At 69.6% G+C, this 15,543-nt stretch overlaps 1 protein-coding gene across 1 annotated transcript; it reads left to right on the top strand.

Annotated features, from left to right (window-relative positions):
* The first annotated feature begins 4,060 nt into the window (after positions 1-4,060).
* On the top strand, positions 4,061-11,140 carry MYMK (myomaker, myoblast fusion factor). The gene is made up of 5 exons (XM_070058751.2): positions 4,061-4,316; positions 7,545-7,659; positions 8,276-8,424; positions 10,020-10,136; positions 10,547-11,140. Exons 1-5 carry the CDS (start codon positions 4,182-4,184, stop codon positions 10,694-10,696), a joined length of 666 nt encoding a protein of 221 aa, XP_069914852.1. The 5' UTR covers positions 4,061-4,181; the 3' UTR covers positions 10,697-11,140.
* The last annotated feature ends 4,403 nt before the right edge of the window (positions 11,141-15,543 follow it).

Below are 15,543 nucleotides of genomic sequence, written 5' to 3'. Positions count from 1 at the left end.
GGGGTTTGGCTGGAGTCGTCCCTGACCTGTGTCACAGGATCCCCCGCCATGTGCCTCTGACACCCAGTATGTGGCGGGGGCTCCAGGGAGGACGGGTGTGTCTGGCAGCTCCTGGCGCTGCCGGGCTCCTTGTCCTGCAGGGGTGAAGGCGAGGCGTCCCCCTCCGCTGTCCCCAGGCCAGGGCCCCAGGTGCAGGCCCCAAGGCTGGGGACGGTGCCTACCGGGGGAGGAGAGCGCCAGAAGCCAGAGCGCCAGCTTCCGCCATGTCCGAGCATCCAGGGAGAGGCCACGGGGAAGCGGCGGAGCAGGGTTGGAGATGCGAGCCTGGGGGACAGGGGGCCCGCAGTGACCGCTTGGGTGGCTGGTGCTAGACAGTCACACTGGGAGCCGGGCCTGGCCTGCACGCGGGGTCCAAAGCGGCTCCTGACTCCGGCATCGACAGCCCGGGACCTGGGCCACCCCAGCACCTCCAGGACACACCCCAGCCGGCAGGGACAGGGCCACCAAGGAACCGTCTGGCCAGCTGGAACCAGGCCTGGGGGGGCAGCCCCAGGAGAAGCGCCCGGGGGCAGTGGCCAACTCCAACAGCGAAGCCCTGTGCACAGGCCCCTACCCAGGCCAGGGCGGAAGCCAGCTGTCCCCACGGGCTCCGCTCTGGGCCCTGGGGCTGGACATTCGCTGGCCCATGTGCGCCCTGACAACCGGGAAGGTCACCCCCAGAAATATTACAAGTGCACCCCAGAGCCCTTTGTCCCGCGGCTCTGCCGTGGTGCCCGTGCTCAGGAGGCCACCCTGCAGGCCAGGAGCATGCGGCGAGCGGGCGAGCAGACCGTGACCACCATCCGTAGCCAGCCTGCCACTGCCAAGCCTGACTCCACCTCTCTCCGGCTGGGTGGCTCCAGGCGAGTGCAGCAACCTCTCTGGCCTCCCTCTGCTGGCGGGCGCGGCTCCAACTCCCCACCAGTTCCTGGGCAGCTGTGTCATGAGCTCAGGCTACAGACAAGGAAACAGGCTGGCGGGCAGGGGGCGTGCCGAGGCCCGGCAGCAAGAAAGGGGTGGGGTGGGACCCCCCCAGGTGGGACCCCCCCCCAGCAGGTGCGCAGAGCCGGAGGGCTCCGGCCAACGGCTGAAGTCATCCGGCTGCTGGTGGCCCCAGCCGCAGACACGCTCGGGGACGCTGTCCGAGGAGAGGGTCGGGGCGCGGGGAGCCACCTCCCTCCCACCAGGGGCAGGGAAGCTCGGGGGGCCCCACACGGAGCCCCGCCGTGTTCCGGGGCTACACAGCACGTGGGTCCGGTGTTCCAACTTTGGAGGCCACAAGTGCAGCAGCTGGCCCAGCTCTCTGGGCCGGGCAGACAGACAGGTGTCCTGGGGGCAGGCGCTGCGCGGCGTGCGGCGTGCCTGGCATTTCAGCCATCTCATCTGCTAGAAAACCGGCTGCTCCCGGGCCCGGTGGGGGAGGGGCGGGCAGGTCAGGCCGCACACCCCAGCCCGTGCCCCCAGTCCCAGGACGGATCCCTCCTGGGTCCCGTTGGGTCCGGCGCCACCTGCTGGGCACAGGAGGAGTGCCGCCTGGGCCACCCCGGGGCTGAGAGCGCAGCCAAGCCCTGAGACCCTGCACCCAGCCCAGGCCCGCAGGGCGAGCGGGGGAGGGGAAGGGCCAGGACTGGGAGCCAGCCCGGCTGGGTGACCGGGAGCAAGCTCCTGCCACTTCCTCTGTAAAGTGGGGAGCGCAGAGGCGTGCCCCCCACGAAGGGGCCCGTGGGACCACGGGACAATGAAGAAGCCTGGCCTGTTGGTGCCACGGGGGTCCTGAGAGGGGAGACATGAGCCCCCGGGGGTGGGGAGAGGCTGAGGCTGCAGCAAGCATGGGGTGGGGGTGGCTGTGACCCTGTGCGAGCCCCAGCGGCTTCAGTGGGGCTGGGGGAGGGGGCACGGGACACTTTGGGGTGGGAAGGAACAGGGACCCCAGCTCACACCATGGCTGGCTCAGAGCCCCCAGATCGAGTCGGCCATGGCCTGGCCCCGTCCTGCCCTCCCTCCGTGTCCACAGGGACGGGAGCAGCCTGCAGGGCGGCCGCCTCCCCCTCCCAGCCCCGGCTCAGTCACTTCCTCTGCTCCAGGGAGCACCGAGGGTCATCTCAGTCCTGTTCTGCGCTGGACGCCTCCTCCAAGCCAGCTGGGCTGTGGCCAGGAGGCCAGGCTCGGACAGGAGCCGCAGACAGCTGCCCCCCGCCTCCACTCTGGAGGGCCGCTCCCTGTCCAGCCTCTGCCACCGCCCAGCCCGGCCACCTGTCTGCCCCCTCGGGCCCTCCCTCTCCGGCCCCTCCTCCCTAACTGCGGGACGCACACACCCCCAACTCCCCCTGCCCCAAGCGAACAACCCTGGCCCTGGAGCTTACAGCTGCGATGCAGCCTCTCACTCACACTCTCACACTCATTCACACTCGCACTCACACTCACACACGCGCCCAGCTGCGACTGGAATGGAGCTCAGCCTCTGCCGGGTGTTTGGCCCCGAGCGCCCTCCCTTAGCCCCCACCGGTCTGTTGTCCGCTCCTCCCGGAAGCTGGGCCCGGGGCTGCATCCGAGAGGGAGCAGAGGGGCGGAGGGGCGAGGGGCAGGGGTGACCAGGCCTCGCGCGGGGGTTGCGTGCCTCCCACCTGGAGCCGCACACGCAGGTCTGCTTTTCCCATTTGGAGAGAGAAGCGCGTTCCTCCTCGGAGGCCAGACTGAGCCGGGCGGCGGCCACGCCCCCTTGGGCTTTCATTCATTCTTTCAGCCGTCATTGACTGGGCCAGGGTTTGTTGGACACCACAGCGTGCCAGGCCCCGCTGGGGAGGCCAGGGCAGGGGGCCAGCCCGAGCCCCCGCCCCAGGTCCTGCAGTCTGAGAGGCTCAGTCCAGCAACCCAGCGCGGGGATCTGCCACAGGGCAGCGGGCACGAACAGGAGACCTCAGCTGGCCCCGGAACTTCCCAGGGAGGCTGAGCAGAGCAGGGGCGCGGCAGGCTGGGGGGGGTGGAGAGGCAGAGGCCGCGGGAGGGGCTGGGGGCGGCCCCCAGAGGGCCGTGGGCACCCACGCGGGAGGACGGCACGGCCGGGTGTCTGCCGTCCGACTTTTCAGCAGAAACAGGCTCCAGGTGACTTAAGACAGAAAAGCGATTTCTGGGGCGCTCAGAGCCGGAAGGGAAGCTGGGGGTGGGGTACGGGGATGGCCAGGCCTCAAAGCAGGGGAGACCGCAGCCTCTGGGAGGGGCCAGTGCCAGACGTGTCCACACCACGGGTCCTCGCACCTGCTGTGCTCCCAGGGAGGTGTGGGCATTTCTGTCCAGCCAGCCACTGGGACCCCCTGGGCAAATCGCACCTCAGAGGAGCCCGGAGAACGCAGGATGCAGGGCCCGGAGCTCAGAGCCCCCCAGACCGCATGCCCAGCACCTGTGCCTGGCCCCCTGGGGGTCACAGCACAAGAATCAGATGGAGGAGAAGGCTCGGCCGCTGACAGCAGCTCCGCCCACCGGCCTGGGGAGCCGCCAGCCGTCGTTCCTCTGCCGGGGTGGGGGGGTCCCCCACCGCCCCCCCACCTCTTCCACGAGGGGAAGCGGATTTCCCTAAGGCCGGCCACGGAGCTGCTGCCAAGGGCGAGGGGAAGCAGAGCGAGCCTCAGCCTTGCTCTCGGAGCCCAGGGCGAGGCGCAGGCGGGGTCTGCAGGAGGAACAGTGCAGCCAACGACAGCAGACCCCCAGCCCAGCCCCGCCGCCGGCCGGCAGGTGCAGCCGCGGGGCGAGCGTGGCTCCCACCTTAGCTAGAGGCTCCTCCTCGGAATTACTGTTGGCTAAACCGCAGGTTCTCTCGCCCCCTGCCACCCGTGGGCAGGTGCCCCACGCTGCAGCACCTACAGCCTCACTGTGGAGAAAGAGCCGGGCAGGGGAGACGGCTGGAAGTCCCCAGGGTGCTGCCCCAGAGAAAACAAACATACTCAGACCCCCTGAGTCGGCTCCTGTGTCCTCTCCCCCACCCCCACCAAAAAAAAAGCCAGGGCAGGAGCTGACCACGTGGCCTCAGCTGTTGGGCTCCATGTGTCGCACCCCCGCCTCCGCCCAGAGCCGCCGCCGGTGCCCCTGCCGAAAGGGAGCTCGCTCGCCGCCCGGGACCCTGCCCGCCCGTGCCTTCCTCCCGGCCCATGGGGACGCTCGTGGCCAAGCTGCTCCTGCCCACCCTGAGCAGCCTGGCCTTCCTCCCCACGGCCAGCGTCGCCGCCAGGAGGCGCTTCCACATGGAGGCCATGGTCTACCTCTTCACCATGTTCTTCGTGGCGGTGAGTCGGGGGCCGGGGCCGGGGTCTGGAGACGGAGGAGGGGGTTCGGGGCGTGCCTCCCACCGGCCTCCGTCCCCCCACCTGTGCCAGGTGTGTGTGAGCCCAGGCCTCCCCTCCCCCACCTCTTCCTGCTATGGCGGGGGGGGGGGGTGGATCCAGGGAACACGAAGGAAGGGCCCGGAGGGGCTGACCCCGGCACCGGCACCGGCACCGGCACCGTGGGGCTGCCCGGGGCGGGGGCCGCTCCCCTCTGCGCTGCCTCCCTCGGCGGAGGCCTCCCGGCCCCAGCCCTCCTCCTGTTCTATTTCTGTCTGGCGGCCTGGCTCTGGCTGGCTGTCGGGCGCTCGGCTTCCAGGGAGCTGTCGGGCTGATTTCAATTTCATCCACCTTGCAGCGCGTACCTGGCACCCTCTGGCTTCCTTCTCAGGGTCCCGCTGTCTGAGCGCCGCCCCGCGCCCTGGCTGTCTGTCCGTCTGCCCTCCGCCTCCCCCCCCCCCCACGGCCCCCACGGGCTCTCCCTCCCCCGCGGCTCCGGCCCGGGTTCTGAGCCGCGTTTCCTTCCTCTCGGCCTCTGGCTGGCTCTCCGGCTCCCTGGCGTGCTAGCCCGTGCAACGCCGGCTCTTTCGGAAGCTCCTGGCTGCTCCCTCACTGCTCTTGGTGCCCCGGCCCTCCACGTGTCTCTCTGGCTGTCCCCCCAGCCCTCAATCTGCCTCCGCCTGCCTGGCTGACCGTCGCTCTCTCCGTCCATCCGCCCTGTCCCCTGCCCCGCCCTGGTCAGACCACCCTTGTCCACCCCAGCTCCCTGGCAGCAGGGCCCCCGTGAGCGTGCCAAGCACACGCATGTGCACACCGGCAGCTCCAAGCAGGGGGAGGCCTGTGGACGCACTCCCGCGTGGGCAGGCATACGATCACATTCCACACTTGCATCCTGAGATGGTCTAGCCCAATTGTGCCAGCAACACGAGAGGCAGGGTGTGCACAGGCCCCGGGGTGGGGGGCAGCGGGAGTGCACTGCACAGACCCCTCCTGTTTGTGGTGCTCCCCTGTGTCCAGGGACCCGGGGGCAGGCCCCGTCCAGCGGGAGACACGCTCACCGGTGATGGAGGCTGGGCCAGGAGCGCTCACACTGCCTCGCTCGGTCTCTGCGCCTCCCCACTGAGTCTCTGCACAGTGTCCCTCTCCCCGACTCCCAGCTCAGACACTGCCAAGCGCCTCTCGGCTGCTCCTCCCGGGGCTCCGGCCGGGGTCAGCTCTGCGACAGATGAGAAGCGGGGCCCGCCGCAGAAGGGGACGTGTCCACGGCTCCAAGAGCCTCAGGCTGGGGACAGAAGCCTGTTCTGTCCCCAAGGACCGCGTGAGACCGGGCACCCCTGCCTGCCTGGGCTGAGCTGGGCCCACAGCTGCCTCTGCAGCCAGCCCCAGAGAGCTGCCCCGCCCCTCCCAGAGCGGCAGGGGCAGCTGCCTCCTGTGACAAATGTCCTCTGGCCTCAAAGCCACCGTCGGCACCTCCCCGACGGCCTCTCCCCCACTGCCATTGCTGGGTCGGACCCCACGCCATGTGCTTGGCCACCGGGGACCCCCAAAAGCCCCACAGGGTGCGGGTCCTCGTCCCACTGCACAGAGTGGTCAGCCACTCACCTACGCTCCCGTAGCCAGGGCAGGGGCTCTCCCCAACAGGGCCGGCCGCTCCCGCCCCACAGCCAGGGTTGCCCTGGCCCTCCCCCCCCGGGCAGGCGCCCCTCACAGCCCCCATGCTGCATCCTGGCCGGAAGGAAGCAGGGGCTGGGGGGGAGGCCCCTGTGGGTCTGGGGCCCGGCTCTGCTCCCCGCCTCCCTGGCCCTGCATGCGTGGGGCACAGGCTCTGGCCTGGCAGCTGGGGGACACCCAGAATCTCCCAGCGATGGGGGCTGAAAGGGGAGGTGCAGGCAGTGGCTGAGGGGCGGGGCGAGGGTGGAGGTGTGGTTCTGAGAGGAGCCGGGAGGGCGTCCAGCCTGCACCTGCTTACCTCCTCCAGCCTCTTGGCCAGCGTCCCTCCGGAGTTTGCGAGCCCAGCACAGTCTGTGGGCGGATCTGGCCGGGACCTCCACCGACGCTCCCAGGCCTCTGTCCTGCAGTTGCAATCAGTGTGCGCTCTGCACATGGACCCCAACTTACCGCCTCACCCTGCCGCTGCATGGTGCCCCTGCCTCCTGGGCACCTGCTCCCCCTGCTGAGCTGGACTCACCAGGAGTGGACGGTGCTGGCCTCCTGGCTTGTTTATGCCGGTTGAACTTGTCAAAATCATTATGTCAAGTCATTACATCGGCCTTAAATGGTGAAATGTGGGTGCAGGAGCAGAGAGCTGTGCTCTCCACAGGGGCCCCGCCTTTCAAAGCTGCTGTAAAACGAGGGGCCGGAGGGCGGACGGGGACCCCCAGGACCTGTGTGCGGTCCACGCAGGGCCCCTGAGCCCCCCCCATGGTAAAGAGGCAGAAACCAAAAGTGGCATTGGGCGTGTCTCCCAGCGCGGTCCCCGCGGCAGCACCGGAACCTGGTAAAACCACAGGTCTCCAGCTCACCCGGGCTCCCAGCGTGTTCCAAGATTTATTTATTATGTGTTTGGAAGACAGAGTGACAGAGAGAGAGGAGAGAGACAGAGAGACAGAGAGAGAGAGAGAGGTCTTCCATCTGCTGGTCCACTTCCCAGGCCAGGCCACATCCAGGAGCCAGGAGCTCCATCCGGGTCCCCCGTGTGATGGCAGGGGCCCACTGCCTTCCCAGGCGCAACGGCAGGAACCGGAATGGCAGTGGAGCAGCCGGCATTGCAGATGCCAGTGTGACCCACTGTGCCACAGAGGCCCGCCCTGGATAGCAGGCCCCTCCTCCATGTTCCGATGCCCACTCCCATCCGAGAGGGGCCTGGGACAGGGAAAGCCCCCACCCCAGCCCGCACAGCCCTGAAAACAGACTGGCACCACCCGCACATCCAGACAGTGGCAAACAAACAAGCTTGCCTGCTCTCGGATGCAGAAGGGACCTGCGGCTCAGGAGGGGGGTGGGGAACGAGGGGCCCCCGGTCCTGCCACTCAAGAGAAGAGGCACGGTACCTCCCCATCCCCGTGAGCCTCTGTGAGGGGCGTGCTGGGAGGTGGCAGACCGAGGCACAGGCCCCAGCATCCTGGGACCTCTGGGAGCTGGGGCGGGGGCTCCAGCCCGCACCCGCCCCCGCTGACTGCAGGCTCCCGGCAGCTGCACCACGCCTGCAGCGGGCCCGGGCTCTCCGTGCTCTGCTTCATGCGTCATGACATCCTGGAGCACTTCAGCGTGTACGGGACGGCGCTGAGCATGTGGGTGTCGCTGATGGGTGAGTGTCTGCGCCGCTGCCGGCCCGGCCCCGCCCTCGGCCCGCCCTCGGCCCACCCCGGGGCCCCAGAGCCAACCCGCGGGACCTGCCGTCCCCTCCTCCCCACCTTTCCCTGAGCACGTGGAGCAGACGCTCCCTGGGACAAACCCGAAAGGCAGGGACCCACGCGGGGAAGCCGAGGGTGGCGGGACTCACTCAGGGAAGCCGAGGGTGGGTCCGCCCGGGACCAACGCGGGGAAGCCGAGGGTGGCGGGACTTACTCGGGGAAGCCGAGGGTGGGTCCGCCCGGGACTCACGTGGGGGTGCGTCCACCCCCACCCCTCCCCGGGGATCCCCTGCTCACCCTGGGCTGCTCAGAACTCACCCCTGCAGCGGCCCCCGAGGCCGGGTGCCCGGGAAGGACTCAGACGCCCTCTCGGGCCTCGGGCCCTGCATCCCCTGGGTCGCGGGGGACTCGCTCCCTCATGTCCGTCAGAGCAGCTGCTGTGCCCGCGGGGACGGCCACGTTTCAGACCTCTTAGCCACCCAGCGGGAGCCTCCCGGGGCGGGGGCAGCGGCCAGGAGGGGCGCGGGAGGGAGAGCCCTCAGCCTCCCCGTTTCTCTCCCCCCCCCCCAGCACTGGCCGACTTCGACGAGCCCCAGAGGTCGACATTTGGGATGCTGGGCGTCCTGACCATCGCCGTGCGCGTCTACCACGACCGCCGAGGCTACGGCGTGTACTCGGGCCCCATCGGCACGGCCGTCCTCATCATCACAGCCAAGTGGGTATGTCCGGGCCAGCCAGGGCCCCTCCCCCAGCCCCCGCACAGGGACACAGGAATTCCGCTAACACAGAGCCGGGGTCCTCGACCTCGGAGCCCCCCACATGTGTAAGACAGGCCCTGCCCCTGAGTGGCCGCGTGGGCTCCAAGACCGGTCGGGACAATCCCCCGAGCCCCGGCAGCAGTAGCTTCAACACGCCAGCGCTCCTAGTTAGCGGGAGCGTCGCGGCTGCTGTGAGAGAGGCGGCCTTGACGGGGAGCAGGCCTGGGTTAGCCCGGGAGGACTTCCTGGAGGGCACGGGCCTTGAGTGTGGTGCCAGCACGGAGGCACAGCCCGAGTCGGTTTCCAACACCAATCGTCTCTCCGGGGGTCTCCCACCTCCCCCAGACCCTCCCGGCTATGAGGCCCCCAAACCCCCAAACTAGCCCAGGGGAGAGAGGATGGACCCGGGGAACAAGGACCAGGAGGCCCCACACGGGGCCGGGTCTCCCTGACTGCGGCAGCCCAACCGCGAAGTAACCCCCCATCACATTTAACCCATCGGAGCTCCACCTGCAACCTCGGGGTTCAGACCCCTGCTCTGCCCCAGCCTGGCCCCCACAGGTGCAGAGGGTGGGGGTGGGCCATGCAGCAGGGGCCACTGACCCATTTCACAGATGCTGGGAGCAACGTCAAGTCCCGGCCTGTGGGGAGCTTTCGAAACACGCCCACTCCTCTGTAGGGCACAGGATTGGCTGTGCCTTCTGGTTAAGGCACGGGGAGACCCACAACCTCACAGGAAGTCTCGGGGGTCAGCGGCAGGGGAGGCAGCACCAACCCGGGGACAGGCAACAGGATGGGCCTCGTGCGTGGACCCCTCCTGCCCCTGGCTCGGCCCCGCCTTGGCCAGGCTGAATCTGGGCCTACTTGAATTCTCCAGGACAGAATGCACTTGGCCGTCACCGTCCCCTGCGGTGCCACAGACCTCCCAAGGCCCGGGCTGTGGACAGGGCCACGGGGCAGCAGACGGGCCACTTGCTGTGGAGTTTATTTTAGATTTTCCACAACAGAGGGTAGACAGCAGTGTGTCGGCGCCATCCATGGGCGGGGACAGGGCCGGGCCCGCCGGCTGTGAGCCTGGGCTGGCACCGCCCCTGCTGGCCAGTTGCACCGGGGTCACCCCGTCTGGCCGTCCCCAGGGCCAACATGCCACTGAAAGCCCTCGGTCCCTTGTGGCCAGGGAGTAACTACAGAGGACGGAGAGCGGGGCATCGGGTCCTCATTCGCGCACCCCCTGGCCTGGCGAGGGGCAATGGGGGAGGAGTGTCCGCAGCGGCCGAGGGTGGAGGCCCCAGGCCCCCAGGGCTGCCCTCTGCTGCAAGGTGCAGGTGCAAGGTGGGCTGTCCCACCCCAAAGAGGCAGGAGGGGAGCAGGGGGCCCGGCTGGGGGCGGGGCGGGGTCTTTCTGGCCAACTGGCCTGTGGTCCAGGCTCGGCAGGGACTGTCCTGAGCCGCACTGCTGGCCCCAAGGTGGCCGGGGACTGTGTGCGGGCCCAGCAGTTGTGCGGCCCTGGAGGGGGCTGTCCGCTAACGCCACGCTGTCACCCCCCCCCCCCGCAGCTACAGAAGATGAAGGAGAAGAAGGGGCTGTACCCCGACAAGAGCGTCTACACCCAGCAGATCGGCCCCGGCCTCTGCTTCGGGGCGCTGGCCCTCATGCTGCGTTTCTTCTTTGAGGTACCACGCCCGGGGGAGGGGGCCTGGCAGGTGCAGCCCTGCCCAGCTGAGGACGACCGGTTCCTCCCAGAGTAACTGACAGGAGCCTGGTGGGCCCAGGGCCCCCAGAAGGATGGGCCCTGCCTCCCGAGAGCTGGCATCTGAGAGGCAGGGCCCAGCCCTGCGGGGGGGCGGGGGGGAGAGGGAGGGAGGGAGGGAGGCCGAGCTGGGAGGAGGGAGGGAGGGGTCTCAGGCTTCCTGGTAGAGGGGCAGGGTACGGGGTAGGGAAAGGCCCAGGGCCTGGCAGAGAGGAGAGGGCGGTATCCCACAGGTGCCACATGTGCCGGGCTCACGGGCAGGGGCCGTGGCCTCTGCTGGGAGCGGAGCTGCTCCTCGGGGAGGCATCCCACAGGCCATCCCCCGCCCCACAGGACTGGGACCACACCTACGTCCACAGCTTCTACCACTGCGCCCTGGCCATGGCCTTCGTCCTACTGCTGCCCAAAGTCAACAGGAAGGCGGGGGACGCGGGCGCCCCGGCCAAGCTGGACTGCTCCACCCTCTGCTGCACCTGCATCTGACGCCGTGCCCGCCCCCAGCGCCAAGCCACCGCCCTCCCGGCCCCCGTCCTCCCCCACCCCGGGCACCTGAGAAGCACCTGCCGCCCACCTGCCCCTACACAACAGGCACTTGGCCCTGGAGCTGCAAGCAGAGGGTCTGTCTCCTCCTGGGCCTGGTCCACACCGCCGGGCGTGGCCAGCACCTGCCCCCCATCTCCCCTGCCTGCTTCGCCCGTGGCCGGCTGGGGGCCCAGAGGTCCGAGCCTAGGGCCAGCCACAGGAGGGAGAGGGGGCCGCCGCCGCCCTGGGCCGGTGCTCTCCCCGGGCCATCTGTTTTCTTCTGGAAACTGGAGTCCTGGCCACGCCCTCGAGCTCTGGGAGCACTTGGTGGGGACGCCCGGCTGTCGCGGATCGCGCGGTGGCTGTGGATCCCGAGGTGTCGGCAACAAGAGCCGTGCCACCACCTCCTGCGCGTGTCCTGGGTCTTCAGGCCAGGCCCTGAGCGCAGCCTTGGCCTCCATCCCACAGGCGGAAAGCGGGCGCCCTCGGCCGAGGCAGCACTGCCGGGAGCCCGGGGGGAGAAGCTCCAGGCCTGGGCACGTTTGCCCACGCTGGCCGCCAGCGCCCACGCGGGAGGTGGCAATGTGTGGGTGGTCCTGCCGCCTGCAGGCTGAGCCTGGCCAGCACCCCGGGGGCCCGTCTGCCGGACAGGAAGTTACTACACCTGTCTGGGGCCTGTTGCTGTTTCCAGGCGGCGCCACCACGAGGGGGAGACTTGCCAACAGCCACGGTGACCTCACACCTCAGGGGCTGGCTCTGGCCCCCGCGTCTGCGTGTCTGCTGACCTCCTGAGGGCGCATGGGCCCCCAGCTGGCCCTTCCCCGCCTCTCATCCCTGCCCCAGCCCGGGCAGGCGCTGCGAAGACCCACAGGTCGGGCCCAGAGCCACAGTGAGGCCCCTGAGCAGGCTTGCGGGGCGCCCGGCTCCAGGGCTGTCACCACCCCCATTTCTCAGAGGGAGCTGAGGCCCCAGCAGTCCAGAGCTCCAGGGCCACCCCACGGACAGGGCAGCAGCGCCACGTCCCGGGTGTCCCCTCACCGCCAGCAACACGGGGACACACGGGCTCCGTACCCGACTTCTGCAGCCTCCCTGGGTGGCCCGTCCACCTGAGGAGGGGCACACACACGCACCATGCACCGCCTGCACACGCGTGTGGACACACACCACCCATGCGCACCTGCACATGCCACACACAGACACGCACGCCCACGCCGCACACCACAATGAGACGGGGTGGCCAGGGCTCGCCCCGTCTCCCGTCTTCGGCACGGGGAGCCATGGGCCTCAGCACGAGGGGGTCGTGAGGGGCAGGTGGGGGCAGAGGCAGGTGTCCGCGAGGTGGACACGCCCCTCCCCCTCCCCCTTCCCCGCAGCGCGCACTGGCGGGCGGGCTCTCGGCCCTGATTTACGGAGGCCGTCCGGGAGCCCCGCCAAGTCTGTAAGTCACGGACAATTAGGGGGAGCGCTCCCGCCTCCAGCCCGGCAGCTGCAGGCCTGCGTCCGGTCTCTGGGGCTCAGGCCCAGCCTCACCCCTGCAGAGCAGGGCGGGGGCGGGGGGCACAGAGACCCCTGGGGGAGGAGGGGCCGGCCCTGAGGGCCAGCGGAGGGGTCAGCTCTGGACGGGACAGTTCCCACAGCACCGCCCTCCGGGGGCCTCAGGCAGCAAGGCCCACTGCCCGCCACCGTCCCTGGCACCGGGACTCCCGGGGGTGCTCAGTCCTGGGCCTCCGCGCCCCTGGAGTCTGGGACACCCAGGTCGCCCCCGCCGGCCTCTGGCTCGGAGCCACCGGCCCTGAGTGCCGAGATCCACTCCGGTTGCCGGGGTTTCGCCGGTGGGCCCGGGGCAGCCCCCCCACCCTGCGGCCCCCGCCTCGCACAGGCAACTGGGCATTTGCAGCCAAGGGCCAACTCCTGCAGTGCGTGCACGTTTCAACAAAGGGCTGGGGGCAGGTCCCGGGGCCCCGGGCCACGCACGGGGCGTGCTTCCCTGTACGGCTGACACGGCGCCCGGAGGGTCACCACGTGCCCTGGGCCTCATGGCAGGTGGCAGCCACGTCGGTCAGTGCTCCCACAGGCAGGGCCCGGGCTGTGGCTCGCGGGTTAGGGGCAGACACAGGAAGAGGGCCCGGCAGACCCTGGACCCCACACCCCTCCCCGGGACCCCTCCTGAGTCTGGGGCCTCAGTGGGTACAGACGCAGCCGCAGGACCCAGAGTCGGCAGGGCCTTGGCCCCCAGCCCTGGCCCGGCACACGTGTGCCCCGTGCCCGCCCTCCCTGCACACCTAGCCAGAGCCCGCAGCAGGGGGGAGGGTGCGGCGGGCCGCGGGCAGACAACGGAGAGAGCTATTATAAACACCGGCCGCCCGTAGACAAAACAGTCTATTGTAGCAGCCGCCTCCCCCGCCCAGCCCCCCGGTGCGAGGCTGGCACGGCCCGGCCCCGCCAGGGCGTCCTCCGTCTGCGCCCGCCGTGGCCTTTGTCGCGTCTGCTCCCGAAATTTCCTGTCTGTTATTCTCCGTAGTAAGCCGACCTGAAACCCGACACGCTTACCGCCCCTTGTAAACCGGCTTGACGGTCCCCGCGGCCCGCCGGACAGGGATTCGCTCGCCTGCCCCTGCAGGGCCTGCACCACGGGGCTCAGCTGGGGAGGGGGCAGGGAAGGGGCCGGAGGTCCCACGGTCAGAGGCAGCGGCACGGGAGCCACAGGGGACCCCGCTGGCTGGGCGGCCGGAGCCCCGGTGCCCTCACTTTGCGTGGGAACAGCGGTGCCCCCAGCCCGTGAGGCCCCGGGGGAGTGGCGTCGCAGGTGGAGCCGGGGCAGGCCAGGACGCAGGCCTGGGCCTCGGGGAAGTAGCCTCGGTTTCCCTGTTTGTAGCAGTGCCCGCCCCCCGCCGTGGGTGCCGCGAGTAGGGCGGCTTAGTGCAAAGGCTTCACCTCGTGCGTGGTGGCACTTCTGCGACGGCCGTCTCTGTTTCTCGGTATCGCTGGGCGAGAGCAAGAACGGACTTCACGGCCGTCTCCTTACCCTCAGGGGACGCTCACCCCAGCGAAGGCACCAAACACCCCCATTTGCCAAGGAAACAAATGCGTCAAAGCATACATTGGGAGAGTAAGCAAGGAAGGCTGCCTGGAAGAGGCAGGCTTGCGACTGAATCTTGAACAGCAATGAGGCCTGGCTCGGGGCCACGCCAGGGAGGGCTTCACAGTCCCGAGGTCCTGGGGCCGGTCGTGGTGAGAGGATACGAGACCACACAGGACAAGGGAGCTGCAGGTACCCACGTGGCTGTGGGAAGCACAAGGGGTGGCAAGTGACCGAGTCCCAGGGTCTGAGGTTTGCAGGTTGAGCCCAGCTGCTGGGAAGAAGTGGGCAGGGGGTGGGGACAGAGGTCGGGGAGGCGGCATCCACAGGGTTTGCTGGGTCCTCACCCCGGCCCTGGCCAGCTCTGGGCTCCCGTCCTCTGCTGCCCGAGGACCCTGCCCCAGCAGGTGCACCTGCCGCGTGCTGCCAGCTGGACGGAGCTGTCATGGGAGCTGCGGGAGACTCCTGAGGGGGCAGGGGAGAGGGGCCAGGGCCAGCGTGGCACCGGCGAGACCAGGGACGGCGGAGGCTCCGGGTTATCGGGAAGCTGAACTGGGAGAGAGGTTGCATCGCACAGCTCGCGGGCAGGTGGGACGGGTCCCAGAGAAATGCTGGCCAAGAAGCGGCCGGTGGACGTCTGCCCGTCCATCTTGGCGAGGGCGGCTTCTGCCTCCTTGAAGAGTCCGCGTCTGGTGCCAGAGCCCATGGGTGCTCCCGCAGTGACCCCGCTGACCTGTCGTGGGCGCTGGCTCTGGATGCCCACCCCAGGCTGTGGGGCCCTGGGCGAGTGACCCCTGCCTCTCCCGCGGGGCTGAGGCAGGGAAACGTGGCCTGTCGCCACCTGTCTCTGGACCAGCAGGGCCAGCCAAGCCACGCAGGCCATGTGGCCGAGGTGCACCTGGTTCAGGGTGAGGGCCGTGGACCCCTCTCCCCACCCACAAGCACTGGGGGGAGGCAGAGGGGGTGGAAGCCCCACCCAGCCCACATGGAGCCCCTCGCACCCACAGGAGGGCTCACCCAGGAGGAGCCAGCAGACGGCTGGGACTGCGCCAGGTTCGAGGCCAGGTGGGCGCCCGGCTGCCCTGCGGGAGGCCGTGGGAGAGGAAGAACGAGACGCCCGCAGTGCCTGGCTCCTGCCTGGGGCGCCCCTCCCTTCCCAGGATGCACTGGGCTTTGTTTTCCCAGCAGCTGGAGTCAGGCTCCCGGGCAGCTGCAGCCACATCTGGAAGGCGTTTGGGCAAAGTGGTGGCGGCAGCTGGTCCTGGACGCTGTGGCCTCAGACCACCGGCCCTGGTGCTGGGGGCTCGCCGGGGCGGGGCAGGGGCAGCCTCTGGTCTCTGGGCAGCCAGGCGAGGAAGCGACAGGAAGGCGGCACCGGAGACGGCGACACACCGCGAGGTCTGGCTCGGCTTCCCGCAACCACCTGCTCTTCCCGCGGCCCAGTGCCTGCGTCTCGTCCGATCTCCCCCGGGGGCCTCACGCCGTGGCCCCCTCCTCACCAGCAGGCATCTCGGCCAGCTTGGTCACCCCATTTCACAGGCTGGAAAACCGAGGGCAATTCTGAGTCCATCGGCGCGCCCACGGTCTCGCCCTGGGAAAGCCAGGACTAGACCCCCGGTTGGGGGCATCTCGGTCTGGCTGGTGCCCCTCAAGACCTCCCTGGCCAGGCCCCGTGATGGTGCAGCGTGGCCCACACAAGCTGTAGGTGCTGCTCCCCGCGCTGTGGGTG

Source organism: Oryctolagus cuniculus, chromosome 1 (assembly GCF_051225735.1).
Source record: "Oryctolagus cuniculus isolate XC-2025 breed Fujian yellow rabbit chromosome 1, ASM5122573v1, whole genome shotgun sequence".
Taxonomy (NCBI): Eukaryota; Metazoa; Chordata; class Mammalia; order Lagomorpha; family Leporidae; genus Oryctolagus; species Oryctolagus cuniculus.
Note: the sequence above shows the minus strand (reverse complement) of the source record. Positions and strands in the feature narration are given on the sequence as shown.